Genomic DNA, 25,849 nt, shown 5'->3' with positions numbered 1-25,849 from the left:
GTGAGTCCTTGATTTATTACAGTACTTTTGTCATTTTCTTACTATTAAAAAAATTTTTTTTTCTGAATATCAGTTTCACAGTGGTTTATATTCATTGTATGTTAAAATATATAGACGTTTAGTTGGGAGGGAGTAAGTCATTTATTAAAAGAGAAATCAGAGTAAGAAATAGGTTATCTGGGTCATTTTATTTTGAAACCTACCAATGTCTTGTGCACTTCAGGTTATGAAAGAGCAGGAACAGTACATTGCAACTCAGTATAAGGAGGCCATAGATTTGGAGCAAGAATTAAGACTAACTCGGGAGCAGATGCAGAACTCTCATACAGAATTGGTGGAGGCTCGTCATCAACAAATCCAAGCACAGAGAGAAATAGAAAGGCTCTCGAGTGAACTTGAGGAAATAAAGCAACTCTCTAAAGAGAAAGTAATTCCTATTCTAATTTTACCTTATTGAAAATCTTAAAGTTTTTAACATTTGCTTGTTTTGACAGTAGAATATCATTCTTATAAAAATTGCGTTCCACAGCAATGTGAATGTACTTAAAAATAGTTAAGGTGATAAATTTTGTGTTATGTATATATTACCCCCCAAAAAAAGAAACAAACCCTGTGTTATATTTAGCCTAGCATTGTAGTGTAATTAGGAAGTCTCTCAGAACTGAATTTTAGTTAAACTGGTTAGTTTTCAATAATATAAGTTATAAAGCACTTTCAGACTTTCAAGTGAATTTGAGCTACCACTGGGACAGAAAAAGAAATCTAATGCATCTTTTTTAAGTAAAAAATTTTGCATTTGTAGCCATTTATAGATGAAAACTATCTAGATTTAAGAAACCTGCAGTCTAGAACCTTGGGGAGGAAAAGTTCTTTTAAATAGCAAGACTACTAATATAAATTGTATTTCCCTAGTATTACATACAAAATTAACAACTTGGCTTAAAAGTATTTAGATTAATATGCTTGGCTTAATTACTTAGACTTCGAGAACAATGTATTTATTGATATTCTACAAAAGTTCTTATGATTTTTCTGCTTTCTACTATGGTTCTAATTCAGTATGGGTTTTGAGTGAAAGTGTTTTTACATTTAGTTTTGGTTAACCTGATGGCATTTTTATTCACATTTCTGGATCGTTAGACTAATAAAAAATATATAGGGAATTTTTATTAGACTATATCAGGCACTTGGGAGTCTACTAGGAGAAGGGAAGCTATCTACTTTTATCTCATTTCTGTCCTTATCTAAATGTAAATATCCAAATGTAGTATAATTGACTTTATCTGATAAGCCAAGCTCAGTTAATCAAATAACTAATTGAAAGTGGAGAATTATTAAGAATGACAGTTTAGGGACTTCCCTGATGGTCCAGTGGCTAAGACTCAGAGCTCCCAAGGCAGAGGGCTTGGGTTCAATCCCTGGTCAGGGAACTAGATCTCACATGTCACAAGATCTGGCAAGAGCAAATAAATTTATAAAAAAAAAAAAAAAAAAGAATGACAGTTTAAATATTATATTTTAACCCCAAACTCTAACTTTACAGTCATTTGTTAGCCTTTTAATGTGGGACCAAATCTTGGCTCTTTGTATATGGGTAGGGTCACTTGATTACATTCCACCTAATTTTTCTTGCATAAACCACACTCATATGCCGTCATCTATAGTTTCCAATTTGGTTTTTTAAAATAGAGTTAAGAGACATTCATAAATCAGTCAGAGGACAGCATCTCTTATATTTTGTATGAGATTTCCCACGATATTTTACAACTAATCAGGTAGCAAACATTTGTGACTCACTTGTTGAATTGTCTCAAAGCATATAACTTAGTTTTCATATAAAAACATTCCTTTTGCATGCGCATTTCATCTGTATTCATGCTGCTGCTGCTGCTAAGTCGCTTCAGTCGTGTCCGACTCTGTGCGACCCCATAGACGGCAGCCCACCAGGCTCCGCTGTCCCTGGGATTCTGCAGGCAAGAATACTGGAGTGGGTTGCCATTTCCTTCTCCAGTGCATGAAAGGTATAATAAGATTACATAATTGTAGTCACAAACACAGCTGTCATAGATACATTTGATAAATGCACAACTGACTGTAGATAAGCAAACAGCACATATGGTGAGGAAAAATACCTCGGCATGCCTAAAGAGGAGACTACTATCTGCTAAAGTTCAGTGTCCTGTGGTTATAATTAGTTTATTTTACAGAAAGCATTAATTAGTGAACTTATGATAATAAACAATATACTGATACTTTCCCATTAGTACTTTCTTAAATATCTAGATTAAAATCTAGATTGTTACACTTTTTAAAGTGTACATTTAATAAGGTAACTGTGTATGAATGTTCATACAGTATTACAAAAGATTGAAGTACTTGCATAAATGTGCTGAATTGTTTAGCTACAATAACCAAATAAACAAGTTAGTGTAACCTTTACTTAATATGTCATTTTTAAGGAAGCTCGTGGAAAATATTTAGCTGAAGAATTGGGGGCTTCTCAAGTACGTGAAACTCAGTTAGAAGCAAGAATGCAAGCAGAAATCAAGAAATTGTCAACAGAAGTAGAATCTCTCAAAGAAGCGTATCATCTAGAGGTAAAGAAAAATTAAATTTGTTTTATTACTCCCTGCTAAAGTGTGTTGATCTTTCTGAACAAAGTATAAATCTAGCTTTTAAATGTTTATTATAGAGTAACACATTTGGTCTTTTCATTTCTGGTAGGCTTAACATATTATTTTCACTTCATATTCCAGTGTACTAATACTCTGTGGGTTAAGAGCTTGAATTCTTTAGCCAGGCATACTGGTTCTAAATCTCAGTTCATTACTTGGTACTTATGTAACCTTAGGCAACTAACTTAACATCTCTGACTAAAATGGATATAATAATGCTATCTATTTCGTAGAACTGTGCAGAGGATTAAAGGAATTAATGTAGTTAATATTCTTACACCAGAGCCTGGCACATCATTATCATTGTCATAACTTTTTATAAAGTAACACTTGCCAAAACTACCTGGAGGTATTTAATAACCAATGTAAACAGTTTCATATGATGTCATTCTCTTAATGTGTGGTAATTTTCAAGGTTTGCTCTGACCATAAGTTAGAGAGGCAATATGATAATTTGCTCTTTATCAGTATGTCCTGAGCCTTTACCGAAATGGACAGTGTTATCAATTAGAATAGCATTTCTTGTCTTTTTTAAAACTGTATTTGAAGATATTCAAATTTAAGATTCCTTATGAAGTGTTCTAATAAAGCATTTTTTTGGATGGTGCTTGTTGCAAATGTTGTTCAGTCACTAAGTCACGTCCAACTCTTTGTGACCCCATGGATTGCCTCACGCCAGGCTCCTCTGTCCTCCACTGTCTCCCAGAATTTGCTCAGATTCATGTCCATTGAGTCAGTGATGCTGTCTAACCATCTCAAAGACATTTATATTAAACTCGTTTTGAGGGAGTTTGGTTAGCATCTTTTTGAGGAATAAATTGTGTGTTTGGTCAACATGTCTTGCTTAAATGCATTTAGAGTCAAATCTCTTTGAAAACATTGTGTCTGCCAAACAAAACACATTTGCGTGCTGAATCCAGTCCTAAGGCCAAGAGATTACAACCTTTGGTCTTTGGAGACAAATGTGAATGCTGATGAGTTCAGCATAATTATTTGATATTAGCTGGTCAGCTTGGTGACCTTCAGTAATAATTGGTCCATCTCAAGTATTTGCCAGCAGCAACTCAGTAAGCGTTTATTACATGGTCTGTATTTCTACTTTTATTTTTAATTATCCAATTTTTTACTTTTAGTTTTATAAGCCTCTTGAAATTATTTATAAGCAGGTAGTACAAAAAAAAAAAAAAATGGAGAAGGCAATGGCAACCCACTCCAGTACTCTTGCCTGGAAAATCCCATGGATGGAGGAGCCTGGTGGTCTGCAGTCCATGGGGTCGCTGAGAGTCGGACACAACTGAGCGACTTCACTTTCACTTTTCACTTTCATGCATTGGAGAAGGAAATGGCAACCCACTCCAGTGTTCTTGCCTGGAGAATCCCAGGGATGGCAGAGCCTGGTGGGCTGCCATCTATGGGGTCGCACAGAGTCGGACACGACTGAAGCGACTTAGCAGCAGTAGCAGCAGCAGTACAAAAAATGAATTGTAAAAATTGGTTCTAGTATTGCTGTTTAATATCTGGTATTAATATTTTATATGCAGCATATGAAAATAACCTAATATAGACACTTTCACAGGGGCTGCCACTGGTGGCTTTGAGGCCTGTTGGGCATGAAGGCACCCACCACAATTTTCTGGTTAGACCCCAGATATGTAGGTCCAGTTAACTCTCGTGGTGGAACAGAAGAATGAAAGCTCTACATAGGAGCATTATGTGAACGGAAGAGACCATCATTATGCAAACAATATGGCACTCATAAGCAGACAGTAAAAACAGCACTCATCTCAAAGAGACCAGCACTTGTGTCACAGTATAAGTTAGATGCTTGTGGAACAGCTTTTGATAAATGAGGTCTTCCAGCTAGACAGTGATTCCTTTGGACCCATTACCTTATATTCATGATCAGATTGGATCACCTCCCATCCTGAGGCTCCCCAAGACTTTTGAATAATTTTTCAATGATCCTTACAGAAAGACACCCTCCCAGAGAAGTGCAGTATTTATTTACAGTGCATTGGATCTCTAGGAAACACCAAAGTTATCAGTGAAGAATATGGCAAATGACTGCAAGGCTACTGTGAAGTATTTTTGTATGGCTTGATAGTAAAGCTCCTAGAACCAGTTTCTGTCTCTGCAAGATTCCAAACATTTGGAAGAAGCTGACCAGTGCCCAGAAACCCTTTTCCCTATCCATTTACACAAGTTACAGCATGCTATTGGTTGCAACATTATTGAGCGTTACAGAGCTCTTGTGAGGTAGATTGAAGATGAATCTGCTAACATACCTGGAATCCCTCCAAAACATAGTCATGAGGATAATATGAATTTGCCCAAACCTGTGGGAGCCTTTAAGGAATGAAAAGAGTGGATAATGAAATGGATAATAAAATTTTCCAAAAAAAGAACCTTCAAATAGGAGTAATTAAAATAAATACTTACAGGTTAAAAAAAATACATAGGTTTGTTGTGGTTGTTTTTAAGAAAGATGTTTTTAAAGTGTGTATGTTATTTGAATATAAAATGAAAGTATGTTATTAAATAGGAAAAGGGATTGATAATTTTTAACTAATTTTTAAAATACACGTTTTAAAATTGTCAGGAAACTCAATTGCAAAGCTGATTTTTTCAATAAAATGAGATTTTTAAAACCTTTATTATGGAAAATTTTTAACATATTCAAAAGTAGAATGGTATAAATCTTCCTATATATTGTTATTGTTGTTCAGTCACTCAGTCATGTCTGACTCTTTGCTACCCCATGGACTGTAGCACACCATGTTTCCCTGTCCTTCACCGTCTCCTGGAGTTTGCTCAAACTCATGTCTATTGAGTCAGTGATGCCATCCACCCATCTCATCCTCTGTCGTCCCCTTCTCCTGCCTTCAGTCTTTCCCAGCATCAGGGTCATTTCCAATGAGTGGGCTCTTCGCATCAGGTGGCCAAAGTATTGGAGTTTCAGCTTCAGCATCAGTCCTTCCATTGTATATACAGGGTTGATTTCCTCCAGGATTGACTGGTTTGATCTCCTTGTTGTCCAAGGGACTCTTGAGAGTTTTCTCCAGCATCACAGTTCAAAGATATCAGTTCTTTGCTGCTCAAGCCTTTTTTATTGTCCACCTCTCACATCCATACATGACTACTGGAAAAACCATGGCTCTGACTATGCAGACCTTTATAGGCAAAGTAATGTCTCTGCTTTTTAATACCATGTCTAGATTTGTTGTAGCTTTTCTTCCAAGGAGCAAGCGTCTTTTAATTTAATGGCTGCAGTCACAATCCACAGTGATTTTGGAGCCCAAGAAAATAAAGTTTGTCACTCTTTCCATTGTTTCCCCATCTACTTTCCATGAAGTGATGCAACCAGATGCCATGATTTTAGTTTTTTGAATGTTGAGTTTTAAGCTAGCTTTCATCAAGGGGCTCTTCAGTTCCTCTTCACTTTCTGCCATAAGGGTGGTGTCATCTGCATATCTAAGGTTATTGATATTTCTCCTAGCATTCTTGATTCCAACTTGTGATACTTCCAGCCCGGCATTTTGCATGATGTGTTCTTCATATAAGTTAAATAAGCAGGGTGACAGTATACAGCCTTGAAGTATTCCTTTCCCGATTTGGAACCAGTCCATTGTTCCATGTCCGGTTCTAACAGTTGCTTCTTGACCTGCATACAGATTTCATAGGAGGCAAGTAAGGTGGTCTGGTATTCCTATCTCTTTAAGAATTTTCCACAGTTTGTTGTGATCTACATAGTCAAAGGCTTTTTCATAGTCAATGAAGCAGAAGGAAATGTTTTTCTGGAATTCCCTTGCTTTTTCTATGATCCAATGGATGTTGGCAATTTTATCTCTGATTGCCTTTTCTAAATCCAGCTTGTACATCCGAAGTTCTCGGTGCATGTACTGCTGAAGCCCAGCTGAAGGATTTTGAGCATTACCTTGCTTGCATATGAAATGAGCATAATTGTATGGTAGTTTGAACATTCTCTGGCATTGCCTTTCTTTTCGATTGGAATGGAAACTGACCTTATTCAGTTTTATGCCCACTGCTGAATTTTCCACATTAGCTGGCATATTGAGTTCAGCACTTTCACAGCATCATCTTTTAGGTTTTGAAATAGCTCAGCTGGAATTTCATCACCTCCACTAGCTTTGTTTGTCGTGATGCTTCCTAAAGCCCACTTGACTTCACACTCTAGGCTGTCTGGCTCTAGGTGAGTGATCACACCGTTGTGGTTATCTGGATCATTAAGTTCTTGTTTGTATTTGTTGTTGTTCAGTCTCTCAGTCATGTCTGACTCTGCAACCTCATGGACTGCAGCATGCCAGGCTTCCCTGTCCTTCACCATCTCCCAGAGCTTGCTCAAACTCATGTCCATTGAGTTAGTGATGCCATCCAACCATCTCGTCATCTCATCATCTTTTTTGTATAGTTCTTCTGTATTCTTGTCGTCTCTTAATATCTTCTGTTTCGTCCATACCGTTTCTGTCCTTTATTGTGCCTATCTTTGCATGAAATGTTCCCTTGGTATCTCTGATTTTCTTGAAGAGATCTCTAGTCTTTCCCATTCTGTTGTTTTCCCTTATTTCTTTCCTATATATTGCTCAGCTTCAACAATTTTCAACTCATGTCTGATTCTTGCGACCCCATGGACTGTATGTAGCCTGCCAGGCTCCTCTGTCCATGGGATTCTCCAGGCAAAAACACTGGAGTGGGTTGCCATTTCCTTCTCCAGGGGATCTTCCTGACCCAGGAATTGAACCAGGATCTCCTGCATTGCAGGCAGATTCTTTACCAAGAAGCCCGCTCATGGCCAATTTTACTTAATCTGTAAGTATATTGACTATTTCTTTTATATAAAAAGAAATACTTTTGAGAATGAAGAAGAGTGCTATTATTAATTACACTAGAACACCAGGCATAAAACCTAGACGATTGTAGGTAAACTGGGAAGTATGATCACCATGTCTTTAACCTCTCTCATTTCTCTTTTTTCCCTCTCTCACATATCCTATAATTTTGGGGGAAGGAAATCCAAAACATGATTGCTTCATCAATAAACATTTCAATAAATATATCTAAAAGATAAGAACTATTTAAAAACTATAACCACAATGCCATTATCATACTTAAAATTTGACCGTAATTCCTTGATATCATCAAACATTCAGTCATTGTTCAGATTTCCTCAATTAAGTCTTCCTCAAAAATGTCTTTATAGCTGATTTGTTCAGATCAGGATCCAAAAGTAGTCCATTGTACTTAGTTAACTGTTCTTAAGTAGATTTAAGACTATTTTCCCTCTAATATGTTATTTGTTGAGAAATCATGTTTGTAACTATAAACAGAATTTGCTTTTATTTCAAGTGGAAATGGAAAGTATTAGAATGTTATTGAAACCAACTTCATCCTATTTTCTTTCTTCCATTCCTTTTCAATTTGGGGGCTGCGTAGATGATTTCACATCAGGAAAACCATGCAAAGTGGAAGATTTCTGTTGATTCTCAAAAGACTTCTGTTCAGCAACTAAATGAACAATTAGAAAAAGCAAAACTAGAATTAGAAGAAGCTCAGGACACTGTAAGCAGTTTGCATCAGCAAGTCCAAGATAGGAATGAAGTGATTGAAGCTACAAATGAAGCATTACTTATTAAGGTAAGTGAACATATAAAATACATAAAGCAGAACTATAATGAAGTAAATTTATGACTGATTTTCCCATAATCAGAATTCCTGGAGTTTATAGAACACTTAATAACCAAAAATTAACCTATTGAATAAAAGGCACTTTATTTAGAAGATACTGAATTTGGAGATTATTAATAAGAAATGTATCATATTGCCCCAAGAGAAATAATTATGTTCAAACATGAACTTTAAAAAAAACTATTTTTTGGTGAGAACATTTAAGTTCTACTTTTTCATCAAGTTTCATTTATACACTGGTTTTATCAACTATAGTCATCATATTATACATTAAACCTTCAATCATCTTATACCTGAAAAGCTGTTATCTTTGAGCAACCTATTTTGCTCACCTCCCAGTCTCCCAGTCTCTGGCAACCACTCTCCTGTTATTTCTATGAGTTTGGCTTTTTTTTTTTTTTTAAGATTCCACATTCAAGTAATATCATGCAGTATTTGTCTTTCTCTTTTTATTGCACTTAGTGTAATGCCATAAAGGTCCATTGATGTTCCAAAGGGCACATTGTATGTTCCATTGTATATGTATTTACCACATCTTCTTTATCCATTCATCAATGGGTACTTTTTTCTTTATTTGAGCTAATTGTAAATAATGTTGCAATGAACACAGGAGTACATTTGATAACCTGTTTTCATTCCCTTTGAATATATACCCAGAAGTGGTATTGCTGGGTCATATGACAGTTCTGTTTTTCATTTTGGGAGGAACCTCTATGCTGCTTCCCTTACTGCTTGTACCAGGTAGCTTGCCTACCAACAGTAAACACGGTCTCCCTTTTCTCCTTACCCTTGCCAACACTCATTTCTTGTCTTTTTAATGATAGCCATTCTGGTGGGTGTAAGGTGATATCTCATTTGATTTTGATATGCATTTCCCAGATGATTAGTGATATTGAGTACCTTTTCATGTACTTATTGGCCCTTTGTATATCTTTGAAAAAATGTATATTGAATTCCTCTACCTTTTAAAAAACTGAATGGTTTGTTTCTTTGCTATTAAATTCTATGAGTTCTTTATGTAGTTTAGATATTAACTCCTTATCAGATAAATGATTTGCAGATATTTTCTCCCATTTTGTATGTTGCCTTTTTATTGGTTTCCATTGCTGAGCAAGAACTTTTTAGTTTGTGTAGTCCCTCTTTATTTTTGCTTTTGTTGCCTTTACTTTTGTTATCAAATCTAAAAAATCATTGCCATGCCCAATATCAAGATGCTTACCCTCTATTTTTTCTTCTTTCTTAGTTTGAGTTGATTTTTGTGTATGGTGTAGGACTAGGGTCCAGTTTCATTCTTTTGCATCTGGCTCTCTGGTTTTCCCAGCATGATTCATTGAAGATAATTATTCTTTCCCAATTGTATGTTCTTAGTTCCTTTGTCATAAATTAACTGGCTATACATGCATCGCTTTATTTCTGGGCTATCTATTCTGTTCCATTTATCTGTGTGTCCATTTCTATGCTACTATGTACCATAGTGTTTTTATTATTGTTACTATAGCTTTGTAATATGGTTTGACATCAGGAAATATGATGTTTCCAGCTTTGTTCTTTCTCAAAATTGCTTTAACTATTTAGGGTCTTTTGTGGTTCCATTCAAATTTTAGGATAACTTGTTCTATATCTGTGAAAAATACCGTTAAAATTTTGATAGGGGTTGAATTGAATCTGCATTACTTAGGAGAGTAAGGATATTTTTCACAATATTTTATTCTTCCAGTTCATGAGCGCAAAATATCTTTCCATTTATTTGTATTTTCCCTTTCTTTCATCAGTATCTTACAGTTTTAAGTGTACAGGTCTTTCATCTCCTTGGTTAAATGTATTCCTAGGCATTTTATTCTTTTCGATAAAATTGTAAATGGAAGTATTTTACTAATTTCTCTTTCTGATAGTTCATTAATATGTAGAAATACAACAGATTTTTATATACTAATTTGTATCCTGCTGTTTGCCAAATTCATTTACTAGTTCAGACAGTTTTTTGGTGGCGTCTTTAGGGTTTTCTATATATAATATCATGTCATTTGCAAACAGTTACAGTTTTTCATCTTCCTTTCCAATTTGGATTCCTTTTACTCCTTTTTTTCCTCCTGATTTCTCTGGCTCGTACTCCCAGTATTATGTTGAATAGAAACGGTGAGTGAGCCTCTTTGTTTTGTTCCTGATGTTAAAGAAAATGCTTTCAGTTTTTCGCTGTTGAAGGTTATGTTAACTGTGGACTTGTTATATATAACCTTTATTATCTTGGTGTAGATTCCCCCTGTACCCGCTTGTTGTGTTGTGCATTTTCATCATGAATGAATATTGAATTTTGTCAAATGCTTTTTCTCCATCTATTGAGATGATCATATAATTTTTATCTTCTTTTTATTAATGTGGTAGCACATTAATTTGCAGATGATGAACCATCCTTACATCCCTGGAACTAATCTCTCACTTGATCATGGTATATGATTCTTTTAATGTATTGTTGAATTCAGTTTGCTATTATTTCTTTTAAATATTTATTTATTTTAAAATACTTTTTATTGATACTGGAATATATTGTTTTACAGTGTTTTAGTTTCTGATGTATAGCAAAGTGAGTCAATTTTACACATACATATATCCACTCTTTTTTTAGATTCCATTTCTGTCTAAGTCACCATAGAGCACTGTGTAGAATTCCCTTTGCTATATAATAGATTCTCATTAGTTGTCTGTTTTATGTATGGTAATGTAAATATGTCAATTCCAGTCTCCCAATTCATCCTATCCCTCTTTCCTCCTTGATAACCATAAGTTTGTTTTCTACATCAGTTGCTCTATTTCTGCTTTGTAAATAAGTTCATCTGTACCATTTTTATAGGTTCCACATACAAGCAGTATTATACGGTATTTGTCTTTCTCTTTCTGACTTACTTTATCTCTGTAGGACAATCGCTAGGTCTCTCCATGTCACTGCAAATGACATTATTTCATTCCTTCTATGGCTGAGTAATATTGTATGTATGTACCACATCTTCTTTATTCATTCCTCTGTTGATGGACATTTAGATTTCTTCCATGTCTTGGCTATTCTAAGTAGTGCTGCAAGGTGCATGTATCTTTTAGAATTATAGTTTTCTCCAGATATATGCCCAGGAATGGGATTGCTGGATCATATGGTAGCTCTACTTTTATTTTTTTAAGGAACCTCCACACTGGTTTCCATAGTGTCTGTACCAATTTACATTCCTGCCAACAGTATAGGAGAGTTCTCTTTTCTCCATTTATTGTTTGATTTTTTGATGAAAGCCATTCAGTTTGCTGTTATTTTTTGAAAAATTTTGTACCTGTGTTCATCAGTGATATTGGCCTGTAATTTTCTTTTCTTGTCTGGTTTTGGTATTAGGATAATACTGGCATCATAAAATGAATTTGAAAGTGTTTCCTCCTCTTTCTTTAGAAGATTTTGAGAAAGATTGGTGTTAATTCATAAATATTTGTTAGAATTTGCCAATAAAACCATTTGGTGCTAGACTTCTGTTTGGGAGGTTTCTTAAAATTATTATTACTGATTCAGTCTCCTTACTGGTAATTGGTCTATTGAGATCTCATTTTATATTTCTTCATTATTTGGTCTTGGTGGGTTGTATGTTTCTAAGATTTATCTATTTTTTTCTTGGCTGACCAATTTGTTAGTGTATAATTGTTCATAGTAGTCCCTTATGATCCCTTATCTCTTTGGTATCAAGTTGTAACATCTCTTTCATTTCTGATTTTATTTAAGTTCTCTCTCTCTTTCTCTTATTAAGCCTTGCTAATGGTTTGTCTATTGTGTTTATCTTTTTTAAGAACTCAGCTATTAGTTTCATTAATCTTTTATATTGTCCTTTTAGTCTCTGTTTAATTTATTTCCACTCTGATCTTTATTTCATTCATTCACCTAACTTTGGGCTAGTTTTTTCTTCCTTTTCAATTTCTTTAAGGTAGAAATTTAGGTTGTTTTATTGGTGTCTTTCTTGTTTCTTACTATCTAAATACAGTGTTTATCACTATAAATTTCCCATTTGCATCTGCTTTTGCTGTGCCCCATAAGTTTTGGTTTACTATATTTCTATTTTAATTTGTCTGAAGATAATTTTTGATTTTTCTGTTGATTTATTCTTTGACACATTGGTAGTTATGTCACATGTTGTTTAATCTCCACGTAATTGTGGGTTTTCCAGTTTTCTTCTTGTAATCGATTTCTGGTTTTATACCATTGTGGTTGGAAGATGCTTGATATGATTTTAATCTTCCTAAATTTGTTTTTGTTTTGTTATTCTTCCTAAATTTATTAAGACTCGTTTTATGGCTTAACATATGGTCCATCCTGGACAATGTTCCATATTCACTTGAGAAGAATATGTACACTCCTGCCCTGTGTTGGATGGAATGTTCTGTAACTGTTAAGTCCATTTGGTCTAACTTACGGTTCAAGTCCGATGTTTCATAATGATTTTTTGTATGGACGATCTATCCATTGATGAAACTAGAGTACTGAAGTCCCCTACATTAATATATGCTTATCTCTTTCTCCCTGTGGTCTGTTAATACTTAACTTTATATATTTGGGTGTTCCTGCGTTTTTTAGGTGCAGAATATATACAAATGTTATATTCTTTTGTTAGATTGAGTCCTTTAGCATTATATAATGACCTTCTTTGTCCCTTGTTACACTTGTGGCATAAAGTCCAGGGAGACACTCGTAACTTGGAACAGGCTTGAGGGAGAAGGTAGAGAAAGTGTCTTCTGGCCTCCCTGATCTTTCAAGTGCCCCTTGTTGTTTGTTGTTCAGTAACCAAGTCATGTCTGACTGTTTGTGACCCCTATGGACTGCAGCACACCAGGCTTCCCTGTCCCCCATCATCTCCCGGAGTTTGCCCAAGTTCATGTCCATTGAATCAGTGATGCCATCCAACCATCTCATCCTGTGTCACCCTCTTCTCTTCTGCCTTCACTCTTTCCCAGCATCAGGGTCTTTTGACCCTGAACAGTCAGCTGTTCACATCAGTTGACGAAGGTATTGGAGCTTCAGCATCAGTCCTTCTAAAGAGTATTCAAGGTTGATTCCCTTTAAGATTGACTGATTTGATCTCCTTGTTTTCTAAGGGACTCTCAAGAGTCTTCTCCAGCACCACAAGTGCCCCAGATGCATGCTAAAATAGAAGCCTGACCTTTGGGCAGAAACTTTTAAAGTATGAAAATAGACCTTTTTTGGAGAAAGACTGGGAGATGGGCATTTCTTACTTGCTTCTGCTGCACTGAATTCTAAGGTGTTAGCCATGGTGTGTCCTTGCAAGCCTGTTAAGAACTGCTTCTTTGTTTGCTATAATCTTGTGGGTCTCAGAGGGACACAGGCCCCATTGGCTTTCACAGCTAAGTGTTTTGAAAACCCATCGCTCACATGGAAGTCTTAAAAATTGGAACACTACATGTGGGATCCAAACCCTTTACTCTTAAGGATGAAATTGGAAGCCAGGTGTTCCTTCCCATTGTATAGCCTGTGCTTGGCATGGCCTTTATGGAAAAAGTGAAGCTCAGCTTTCCTATTAGTTTTGATGTGGGCTTTTCTCATTCACCCAATGTGTAGATGTTTCTCAGCTAGTTTTTTCAAAGGGAATTGTTCCTTATATAGTTGTAGATTTCATCATTTGTACATGGAAGGAGATATGAAAGGAGCGTATAATGCCATCTTGGCCTGGCCAGTTGAATCATGATGTTTACTTTAGAGGATTTTTAATGTGTTTTTTAAATTATAAAAGTATGATAACTCATTTACAGAAGACCTGGAAAATACAGAACAAGATTACATATAGTTATACTATATATAAATTAAGTAGATAAATTAAGATTTTTAGTTGGAGTTTCAATATCAAACTCTCAAAAATTAATAGAATGAGTATACAGAGAAGAAGGATATAGTAGACCTGAAAAGCTCTGTGAACCAATTCAACATAATTAAGATTTATACATTTTCACACATCAGTAGGATACAAATTATATTCAAGTTCCCATAGATTGTAACTAGGAGACACTGAAACATATCCGAAGACATAAAACAAGGTTCAAAAATTTCATGGTCTAAAGGTATTGAAATCATAGAGTCATTTCTGTTACCTCTGTGGTATTATGTTAGAAATCAATATCAAGAGATACTTGAAAATAACCCATATATTTTCAAGTGCAGTGTGACATTTACCAAGAGAGAGCTTCAACTTAGCCATCAAAACCCTCAATTAAAAAAAGAAAAGCCTCAATAAAGTTAGACTGAAAAAAACAGGGTAATTGCAAAGGAGAAAGCATTTAATGAAAAATTAATATAAAAATGAGAAATTTATGTTAAAGATACTTTAAAGAAAATCCCATGTATTTGGAAGTTTAGTGTCAACTTCTAAATGATGGATGTATCTAAGAAGCCATAACAAGGAAAATTAGAAAATATTTGTAATTGAATGAAAATGAAAAGAGAATGTACCAGCATTTGTTGCATGCAGCTGAAGCAGCTCAATGCAGTTAAATACAATGTGGAGTCTTGAATGAGGTATGAAAACAAATAATGGGCAGCATAAAATTTTGTGAGATTTGAACATCATCTCTGTACTTTAGTTAATATTACTGTATCACTTGTTAATTTCCTGTGTTTTTTAAATAACATAGTATTTCTTTATATTCTCAGAATTGGATTAGAAGTTTCAAGCCTCATTCAAAATTTTTTTTTAATCACTAAGATAATAAATTTTCTAGACTTTTACCAGTAATACTAGATGCCAAAATACATGACACTATATCAAAGTTTTGAGTGAATATAAATTAATACTCTAGCATTCTGTCATACTAAGCCAAACAAGTAGAATCAAAGTGTCATAAATTTAGCTAGGCAAAAATTCACAATTTTCCTAAAATATATATATTATACATACTATATATGTTACAAAAGCTTTTCTACTATACTTGATAACAGCTTGAGAAACAACAACAAAAAAGAGATAGGGAAATTGGAAAACATAAGCTAAATGAAATGGGAGCATTGACTATGAAATAGAAAACATGAATCAAACTAGATAGAAGTAAAAGATCATCATCATCATATAGTTCAGTTGTTTTTAAACATGGCTATTCATTAGAAATACATCTGGCATTTAAGAAGAGTAGCAATACCTGGGCATTTTTATTTTTCAAAAAATTCCAAGATAATTCTGTTGTGCATCTGGATTTTAAAAAATTAATACAAGTTTTTGTGTTAAATGGTCATTTTAGTGATATAAAATTCTGTTCTTTTCTGTTGACCAATCATGATACAATGGTATTAAACAAATAACAATTACATAATCATAATACTGAAAGAGTTTATCAGTTTTCATAGTCAATAGCCAGACAAAAAATAAAAAGGAATTACAGTTGCAAGCCATAATGGGAACATAATTAACCTCACAATATGAAATAATTACATACAGTTTTGGGCATAGAGTGATATGGTAAGTGGAAGTGCATATGTGCACATGTTCTCATCCGCCCATCCAGTCTATCTTTTGATTGGTGCATTTAATCCATTTATAGTTAAGGTAGTTATCAATATGTATAATCCTATGATCCTGTTGGGCTTCCCTGGTGGCTCTGATGGTAAAGGATCCACCTGTAACGTGGGAGACCCAGGTTCGATCCCTGGATTGGGAAGATCCTCTGGAGGAGAGCATGGCAACCCACTCAAGTATTCTTGTCTGGAGAATCCCCATGGACAAAGGAGTCTGGCGGCTACAGTCCATGGGGTCACAAAGAGTCGGACACAGCTGAGCAACTAAGCACAGCACAGCACATGATCCTATTACCATTTTCTTTTTTTCAATTAATTTTTTTAATTGAAGGATAGTTGCTTTAAAGAATTTTGTTGTTTTCTCTCAAACCTCAACATGAATCAGCCATAGGTATAAATATATCTCCTCCCTTTTGAACCTCCCTCCCCATCCCACCCCTCTAGGTTGATACAGAGTCCCTGTTTGAGTTTCCTGAGCCATACAGCAAATTCCCATTGGCTACCTATTTTACATATGGCCTATTACCATTTTCTTAATTGTTTGGGGTTTGTTTTTTGTAGATCTTTTCTTTTGTATTTCCTGCCTAGAGAAGTTCCTTTAGTATTTGTTGTAAAGTTGTTTTGGTGATGCTGAATTCTCTTATATTTGCTTGTCTGGAAAACTTTTGATTTCTCCATCATATCTGAATATCTGAATCATCAAATCTGATTATCTTGCTGGATAGATTATTCTCGGTTGTAGGTTCTTCCCTTTCATTGCTTTTAATATATCATGCCATTCCCTTCTGGCTTGGAGAGTTTCTGTTGAGAAATCAGCTGATAACCTGATGGGAGTTCCCTTGAGTATTATTTGTCATTTTTCCCTTATTGCTTTTAACATTTTATCTTTGTCTTTAATTTTTATCAGTTTGATTATTGTGTGTCTCGGTGTGTTTCTCCTTGAGTTTATTTTGCCTGAGACGCTCTGCATTCCCTGGACTTGGTTGACAATTTCTTTTTCCATATTGAGGAAGTTTTCAGCTAATATCTCCAGATATTTTCTTGAGTCCCTTCTCTCTCTCTTTCTGGGACCACTATAATGCAAATGTTGGTGCATTAAATGTTGACCTTAGACTATCTTCATTTTTTTTTTTTCATTCTTTTTTCTATATTCTGTTTTATGGCAGTGATTTCCACCATTCTGTCTTCCAGGTCACTTACCTGTTCTTCTGCCTCTGTTATTGATTCCTTCTAGTGCATTGTTCATCTCTGCTTGTTTGTCCTTAGTTCTTCTAGACCTTTGGTAAACATTTCTTACATCTTCTGCATTGTTTTCCTGAGATCCTGGATCATCATCACTATCATTAGAAAATGCAAGATTACATTTAAAAAATATTTTTACTGGTTTTGAGTACATATATGATTTTTCAGATAGGCTCTTGCTAGTTATTCACCCCTATTGATCATGGCAGTTTATTCTTGAATTTGGAATTAATATCAGTATTGATGCATGGAAATAATTTAGTTAGTAAATAATTTATTTAGTAAATAATTAGTTCAAATTGCCAATATGTATGATTAACACTGTCAGCTAAGACCTTAAAAAAGACCAACCCCACTGATAGTTGTGAAGCAATAAATGATTTTATAGTAAAATGGAAGTTATTGAAAAGCAAAGAAACTCAATTATTACTGTAGAAATACTTGTAATTATTATGCTGAGCACTTAAATTCCTTTTATAAAATGCTTGATATTGACTTACCTGGTGGTCCAGTTGCTAAGACTCTGCACTCCCAGTGCTCAGGCCCTCGGTTCTATCCCTGGTCAGGAAACTAGATCCCACATGCCACAAGTGAGTTCTCATGCTGCAACTAAAGATCCCATCTGCAGCAACTAAGACCCAGTGCAGCCAAATACATGATTTTTTTTTTAAATGCTTGATATTCATAGTACTACAGGAAAGTTGAATAGACAGAATCCAAAATTATGTTTCAGGTGAACCCTCTATACTTTTATTGAAATAGTAATATACTTAGTGTTCTGGGGATTTACAACATTTATACAAAATTATAAAACCTCATTGCAAAAAATTGAATCTAAAAATTTTAAAGATTTTGCATAGTATATCTCTGTCACTTGTTAGTAATAATCTCTGCTCATTTGTTAGATATTACCAATGAGATAAATACAGTGGTGTTGCACTTATCAATTATTCAGAAGTTTGTAAATTCAGCTACTTAGAAAGTTGTCAAAATATTGTCAGAATAGCAGCAATTCTTAAATGAACCATAGATACATAGATCTTAAAACATGTACCATGATTAGCCAGGATAGCAGGCAGAAGGTAGAATTTCTTTGTTTTCTGACAGTAACTCTCCAAGTCAATTTTAGCTGGCTCTTAGGTCTGGTTTGGAGAGAAGTTAAGGAGGATAAGAGAGAAAGAAGAAAAACGAAAAGAAGAGCAGAAGCTGGCATAAATGTAACAATTAGAAGTAACTGTAAATAGTGGAAAGCTATTCACTGACAGCAGCAGTAAATGACAGAGAACAGAAACCGAAGTGAGGGAGAAGAGAAGAAAGAACACTGAGACAACTGATCTTTTCAGTTTAACAGCCTAAAAAGTACTCTAACATTTGACTGTGTGTGGAGTAAGGGCAAAGGTAAATCCATTTTATGAAGGCCATAAAACATCAGTGTATTATGGCCTACTACAGTAAGGATCGCAACAGTGAGCTGCTTTGAGTCTTAAGAAAAAGTTGAATTATGTTTAATATATTTGGTTTACTACATTTCTTCATGAAAGTTAGGTGTTGAACTCTAAGTTAAATGGACTCCTACTTATGTGAGATACCACATTTCTTAGTGTGACTGGATAACACACAGAAGTTTAAAAGAAACTTAAACTGCACATGACCTTATATATGTGAACTTTATAGTTATTTCATTAAATGATTGTGGTTATAAGAATGTGAATACAAAATTTGCTTGAAAAAATTGGCACTTCTGCCACTTATAAATCAAGTTTGCCTAGAATAAAGTGGTATAAAGATAGCAGAAGTGAAATATGCATTTTGTAATGCACACTGTGGCTATGACGGTTTTAGCTATAAGCACAGTATTTTTAGAAAGAAACTATCAGTTTAAAAGTGACTGGTTTAGAAATATGCATCTTATGGATACCTGTAAGAAAAGGAGAATGTATTTGAACAGGGGACTATGATACATATTATATAATTTTTGAAATTAAAATGTCCTCCCTTTATTTTCTTGACTTGATCACTTTTCAGTGTATGCAGTCTCAGTTCTTGGGATCCCAAAGTTGGGTCACAGGACACAAATGAAGGACATGGAAAAACAGAAACAGAAAAGTTTACTTAATTGATTTATTAAACATTATTAATTATTTAAAGGCTTTTCTTTAAAAATTTTCTAGTAAAGATTTCTTGTGATGATGACATGTACAGCAGAGTAGCTAATATGCATTTATTTCCTATTAGAAATTCTGAAGGACGTTGTTTTTTGTGTGTATGTATGTTAGATTGACAAATGATTGTGTACCTCTTTATACTTCCGCAAAAAAAAATTTATATGTAAGATTTCAGTCTTTAATAGAAATTTATATTGTCATCAATACTAAGAAAAATTCTATAAGGAAAATACAGTTTTCATGGGATTCCTTATTTAGTTTAAACATAATGCTAATGACTATAGATAATTGTCCCAAAATGAAGGGTTTTAACGTTGTTTTAACGTAGTTAACAACATTCATGAGTTGTTACAAAAAGAATTTCTGTACTGTACTAAAACAAAGTTTAACTTAGATGACTGCTAAGTCTATGATTTTCTAAATAATTCATTTATTTAACAGATATGTAACAGCACCTACTATGTACCAATTTTTCTATAGGAATCAGAATTAACCAGATTACAGGCCAAAATTTCTGGACATGAAAGGGCAGAAGACATCAAATTTCTACCAGCCCCATTTACATCTCCAGTAGAAATTATGCCTGATATTCAAGATTCAAAATTAGCTAAGCATTCTCACACAGCTTTTTTCAAGTGTAGAAAACTACGTCGCTCTATTAGTGCCAGTGATCTTAGTTTCAGAACTCGTAGTGATGAAGATCTTTATGAAGAATTACTACAGGACTTAAAAAAAATGCAATTGGAACAACCTTCAACATTAGAAGAAAGCCAGAGAGATCTAACTTATACCCAGTCAGACTCACTTAAAGCTCTCACATATGACCTCAATGATGATAATTCTGAGAATAATGACTTCAGTACTCTTAGTGGAATGCTAAGATACATAAACAAAGAAGTGCGACTATTAAAAAAATCTTCTATGCAAACAGGTGCTGGTTCAACTCAGGTATGTATTTCATACGTTAGAAGTTAAAATAATTTGTCTCCAATGAGGATCATTTTCTTTTTTTAAGGAAAAAATACATACATTTAAATAAAACACTTATGTCATTAGGTGATGTGCACAATTATTGAAAGTATGAAAAAACACCTTTTAAGTTCAGAATGCTTTTACCTAGACGAGTAGAGTTGAAAATTTAGCTTTGAAAATTAATTTTTGATTTAATATTTGATTAAATAGAAACTCTATACTTGATTAAAGACTAATTCTACCTTATATTAGGAAAGTATTTTGAACTCCAGAGTACTGGAGAATGTTTTTTGGAGTGCTAAAATTAGTTGTGTTCCTAGACTTCCTGGAAACCATTCTAGTAAAGATTATTAAGGTAGCCTTTTGTTTTGGTCATAGGCTTCCATAGTGACTCAGAATATCGCATTCACATGATTTTTCTACTTCCATTATTTCTTGAACATACCATACTGAAGAGAAGAAGCAACTTTATCACTGCTACACATACCTTACAGACTACTTGACATTGTTTATAAGCAGTTAATCTATAGTTTGCACACAGAAATAAAGATTTCTTTCAGGTAATTTCACCTTTTTTAAAATGTCCCTTTTCCTCATTTCAAACATATCAAAGTAGGTTTAGTGGCCTAAAATGTTTAAAAAGTATTTTTTGAATGGATCCAAGACAGACTGTTGGAGCTTTTATCCATTTCTCCACATCCTTCCTTACATGATTAAAAAGAGCTTAATTTGGAACTCCCTGCTGGCCTAGTAGGCTTCCCTGGTGGCTCAGATGGTAAAGAATTCACCTGTGATGGAGGAGACCTGGGTTCAATCCCTGGGTTGGGAAGATCCCCTAGAGGAGGAAATGGCAACCCACTCCAGTATTCTTGTCTGGAGAATCTCCATGGGCAGAGGAGCCTGGCAGGTTACAGTCCATGGGGTTGCAAAGAGTCAGACACGACTAAGCAACTAAGCACAGTGGCTAGCCTAGTGGTTAGGATTCCAGGCTTTTACTGGATTCATCCCCTGGTCAAGGAACTGAGATCCCACATTGTTAGTTTCGTTTCTTGGATTTTCTTAATGGTTAATTATTTTGTCACTTCCATTCACAATAAAGCCTCTAGCAGAGTAGTATTTTGCTTTCAGGTTTTGACAAAAGCTTCAAAACTCACAAAAAGTTACACACACATACAATTCTGAACACAATTTCAAGAGTTCACACAAATGTCAAGTTAAAAACTCCTACTTTAAAGCAGTGGAAGTGTTGTGAGTTAATTAGCTGATTCACAGTTTATTAGGAATTTGAAAGAAGTATTGTTTATCCATTTTGTTTTAAAAAAAGCAGTTTTCAAAATATGGTCTGTATACCATGCAATAAGATGAAAAATAAGAATTGAGAAATCAGTGATTCAGTCAGTTCAGTCGCTTAGTCGTGTCCGACTCTTTGCGACCCCATGAACCGCAGCACGCCAGGCCTCCCTGTCCATCACCAACTCCCGGAGTCTACCCAAACCCATGTCCATCGAGTTGGTGATGCCATCCAACCATCTCATCCTCTGTTGTCCCCTTCTCCTCCTGCCCCCAATCCTTCCCGGCATTAGGGTCTTTTCCAATGAGTCAACTCTTCGCATGAGGTGGCCGAAGTACTGGAGTTTCAGGTTCAACATCAGTCCTTCCAATGAACAACCAGGACTGATCTCCTTTAGGATGGACTGGTTGGATCTTCTTGCAGTAGGTAACAATGAAGAGTGTAAGGAAAAAAAGGATGAAGTGGGAGTACAAGTAAATACTTAGAGACATGATAACATTTTCAAATTCCTAGCCCAGGTAAAGATCAAGATATGACAAGAATATTTGACCTGTAGTTTTAGAATCTCCTGAGACATTTCCCTCTATTTTTCTACTTCTCTATGTTGTGCTACTTCTTTGTACAAGCATTTCTGTCCTGTTTTTTTTTCTTTCCAGCTCTGTTTTTCTCTCTCCTCTCTTTTTTCTCTGTTTCTGTTTTTCATTGACTTTATCAAGTTAATTTAATCTTGCACTCCCTCCTGACCCCCCCAACCAGAATTATTTGCTTTTTACATCCATGCAATCCATTACTGACTTTCTGATTCTTGTTTTTCAGTTGACTAAATATTCTCCACTCTTGTTTTAAATTATGCTTCTGATTATTATAGTGGATTTTTAATGTTAAATCATGATTTCAAATAATAATCTATTATTTTGCATTATTCCAGGGAGAAAATTTATAGTTGAAGATGTTGATGTGATGAAAAGTGGAATTTTTGGTACTGTGTAGTATTTACTTATTATATGTAGTTCCTACTTCATATAAACTGCTATTTTATTGCTTTTAAATAAATTTTATATTTTAAGATTTTTAAAGTTCTTTCTTTTAAAGCTTACTTATACTTTTTGTGAAAATTAATTCAATTTATTAATTATTCTGGTTTGAACTTTGCTTTTCTTTATCTTTTACTTAGAAATCATTATTAAAATGCATCAGTGCATTGAATAACTTATATTTTCAATCAGACTACCATATTATTTGCTCATTTTTCTAGTGATACTTTATTTTTAAAAGAAGTAATATGAATTTAGAGCTCATTCTGTCACAAGTTCATAATTGTACTAATAATGGCTAACTTTTGTTAAACGTTTACCACTTATCAGGCTCTATTTTAGGCTCTTCATATTTGTTGACTCATTTAATCCACATAACAATCTTGTAAAGTAGAGATAACAGGCATACCTCAGAGATATTGCAGCTTCAGTTCCAGACCACTGCAATAAAGCAGTGAACACATCACAGTAAACAAACATAATTTGTTATGTTTATATAACTATGTATGTTAGTCTGTGTAGCATTATATCTAAAAAAATCAATATACATGCTTTAATTTTAAAATGCTTTATTACTGAAAAAATGCTAACCATTACCTGAGCCTTCAGCAAGTCATAATCTTTTTTCTGGTGAAGGATCTTGCCTCTCTCTTGGTTGCTGAAGGTTGGGGGTGGCTGTGGCAATTTCTTGAAATAAGACAACAATGAAGATTGTCACATTGATTGACTCGCTCTTTAACAAACAGTTCTCTGTAACATACAATACTGTTTGATAACATTACCAACAGTAGGACTTCTTTCAGAACTGGACTCAATTCTCTCAAATCCCACTTTATCAGCTAAGTTTATGTAATATTCTAAGTCCTTTGTTGTCATTTCAACAAGCTTTACAGCATCTTCACCAGGAGTAGATTCTATTCCAAGAAACTCGCTTTGCTCATCCATAAGAAGTAACCATTCTTTCATCTTGAGATTGTGGCAGTTCTGTCAAAACTTCAGTTCGGTTCAGTGGCTCAGTCGTGTCCGACTCTGCGACCCCATGGACTACAGCACCTCAGGCTTCCATGTCCATCACCAGCTCGTGGAGCTTGCTCAAACTCATGTCCATCGAGTCGGTGATACCATCCAACCATCTCATCTTCTGTCATCCCCTTCTCCTCCCGCCTTCAATCTTTCCTAGCATCAGGGTCTTTTCCAAGGAGTCAGTTCTTCGCATCAGGTGGCCAGAGTATTGGAGCTTCAGCTTCAGCATTAGTCCTTCCAATAAATGTTCAAGACTGATTTCCTTCAGGATTGACTGGTTGGATCTCATTGCAGTCCAAGGGACTCTCAAGAGTCTTCTCCAACATCACAGTTCAAAAGCATCAATTCTTCAGCGCTCAGCTTTCTTTATGGTCCAACTCTCACATCCATACATGACTACTGGAAAAACCATAGCTTTGACTAGATGGACCTTTGTTGGCAAAGTAATGTCTCTGCTTTTTAATATGCTGTCTAGGTTGGTCATAGCTTTTCTTCCAAGGAGCAAGTGTCTTTTAATTTCATGGCTGCAGTCACCATCTGCAGTGATTTTGGAGCCCAAGAAAATAAAGTCTGTCATTGTTTCCACTGTTTCCCCATCTATTTGCCATGAAGTGATAGGACCAGGTGCCATGATCTTAGTTTTCTGAATGTTGAGGTTTAAGCCAGCTTTTTCACTTTCCTCTCACTTTCATCAAGAGGCTCTTTAGTTCTTTGCTTTCTGCCATAAGGGTGGTGTCATCTGCATATCTGAGGTTATTGATATTTCTCCTGGCAATCTTAATTCCAACTTGTGCTTCATCCAGCCTGGCATTTTGCATGATGTAATCTGCATATAAGTTAAATAAGCAGGGTGACAATATACAGCCTTGACATACTTCAGGCTCCACTTCTAATTCTAGTTCTTTTGCTGCTTCCTTCCTAAAGTCTTAAACACCTCCAAGTCATCCAGGAGGGTTGGGATTAACTTCTTCCAAATTCCTGTGAATGTTGATATTTTGACTTAGTAATGATATTTTGAATCAGTAATGTTCTTAATGGCATCTAGCATAGTGAATCCATTCTGGAAGATTTTCAATTTACTTTGCTTAGATTCATCAGAGGAATCACTCAGCTATAGCCTTAGAAAAATTTATTTCTCAAGTAATAACTCGTTGAAAGTAGAAATTGCTCCTTGATCTATGGGCTACAGAATGGATGTTGTGTTAAACAGCCATAAAGACAACATTAATCTAGTTGTACATCTTCATCCAAGCTCTTAGTGGCCAAGTCCTTTGTAAATGAGCAGTAGTATTTTGAAAGAAATCTTTTTTTCTGAGCAGTAGGTCACAACGGTTGGATTCAGATATTCAGTAAACCATGTTGTAGACAGATGTATTGCCATCCAGGATTTATTTTTGCATTTACAGAGCACAGGCAGAGTAGATTTAGCATAATTTTTAAGGGCTGTGGGATTTTCAGAATGGAAAATGAGCATTGGCTTCAAGTCACCATCTGCATTAGCCCCTGACAGAAAGTGAGCCAATCTTTGCAGCTTTGAAGCCAGATATTGACTTCTCCTATCTATCTATGAAAGACCTGAATGGTATCTTCTTTCAATAGAAGGCCATTTGGTCTATGTTGAAAGTCTGTTGTTTAGTGTAGCCACTTTCATTAATTATATTAACTAGATCTTCTTAACTAAATGACTTGCTGCAGCTTCTGTTATACATCAGCACTTGCTGCTTCAGTTTGTAATTTGATGTGGGGAGGTGGCATCTTTCCTTAACCTCATGAAGCAGCCTCTGCTGGCTTCAAACTTTTTTTCTGCAGCTTCCTCACCTCTCAGTCTCTACAGAATTGAAGAGCATTAGGGCTTTGATTAAGAGTTGGACGTGGCTGAGCGACTAAGCACAGCACAGCACAGGGCCTTGATTAGGCTTTGGCTTAAGGGAATGCTGTGTCTGGTTTGATTTTCTATTCAAATCACTAAAATTTTTTCATATCAACAATTAGTAACATAAAGTACTGAGGAAAAAATTTAATGTGAGACATGAAACCTGTATATTAAAAAGTTCAAAACATTGCTAAGACAAAGATTTAAAGAAATAAGAGAATATGTATCACAGGCTTGGTGTTAATTATTGCTAAGATGTTAGTTCTCTCCCAAACTGATTAATGTATAGATTCAATGCAGACCCAAACAGAATTCCAATAGGTTTTTTTTTTTT

At 35.0% G+C, this 25,849-nt stretch overlaps 1 protein-coding gene across 16 annotated transcripts in view; it reads left to right on the top strand.

The window, feature by feature from the left end:
• The window catches only part of CCDC18 (coiled-coil domain containing 18), a 107,193-nt gene that overhangs the window by 78,446 nt on the left and 2,898 nt on the right, over positions 1-25,849 (top strand). For 14 of the 16 annotated variants that reach the window (XM_081486297.1, XM_081486287.1, XM_081486295.1 and 11 more), the window contains 5 exons: positions 224-427; positions 2,460-2,597; positions 8,127-8,327; positions 19,803-20,270; positions 22,514-22,564. In XM_081486297.1, coding sequence (XP_081342423.1) covers positions 224-427; positions 2,460-2,597; positions 8,127-8,327; positions 19,803-20,270; positions 22,514-22,528 — 1,026 coding nt within the window. In that variant the 3' untranslated portion in view covers positions 22,529-22,564. Of the gene's footprint in view, positions 1-223; positions 428-2,459; positions 2,598-8,126; positions 8,328-19,802; positions 20,275-21,877; positions 22,012-22,513; positions 22,565-25,849 lie in introns of all 16 variants that reach the window. The other 2 variants (XR_014052573.1, XM_081486288.1) reach the window with 2 other exon arrangements.

This window comes from Giraffa tippelskirchi, chromosome 5 (genome assembly GCF_054371585.1).
Source record: "Giraffa tippelskirchi isolate mGirTip1 chromosome 5, T2T-mGirTip1v1.2.pri, whole genome shotgun sequence".
Classification (NCBI taxonomy): domain Eukaryota; kingdom Metazoa; phylum Chordata; class Mammalia; order Artiodactyla; family Giraffidae; genus Giraffa; species Giraffa tippelskirchi.
The sequence above is the reverse complement of the archived record's forward strand: the minus strand, read 5'-3'. Positions and strand labels throughout refer to the sequence as shown.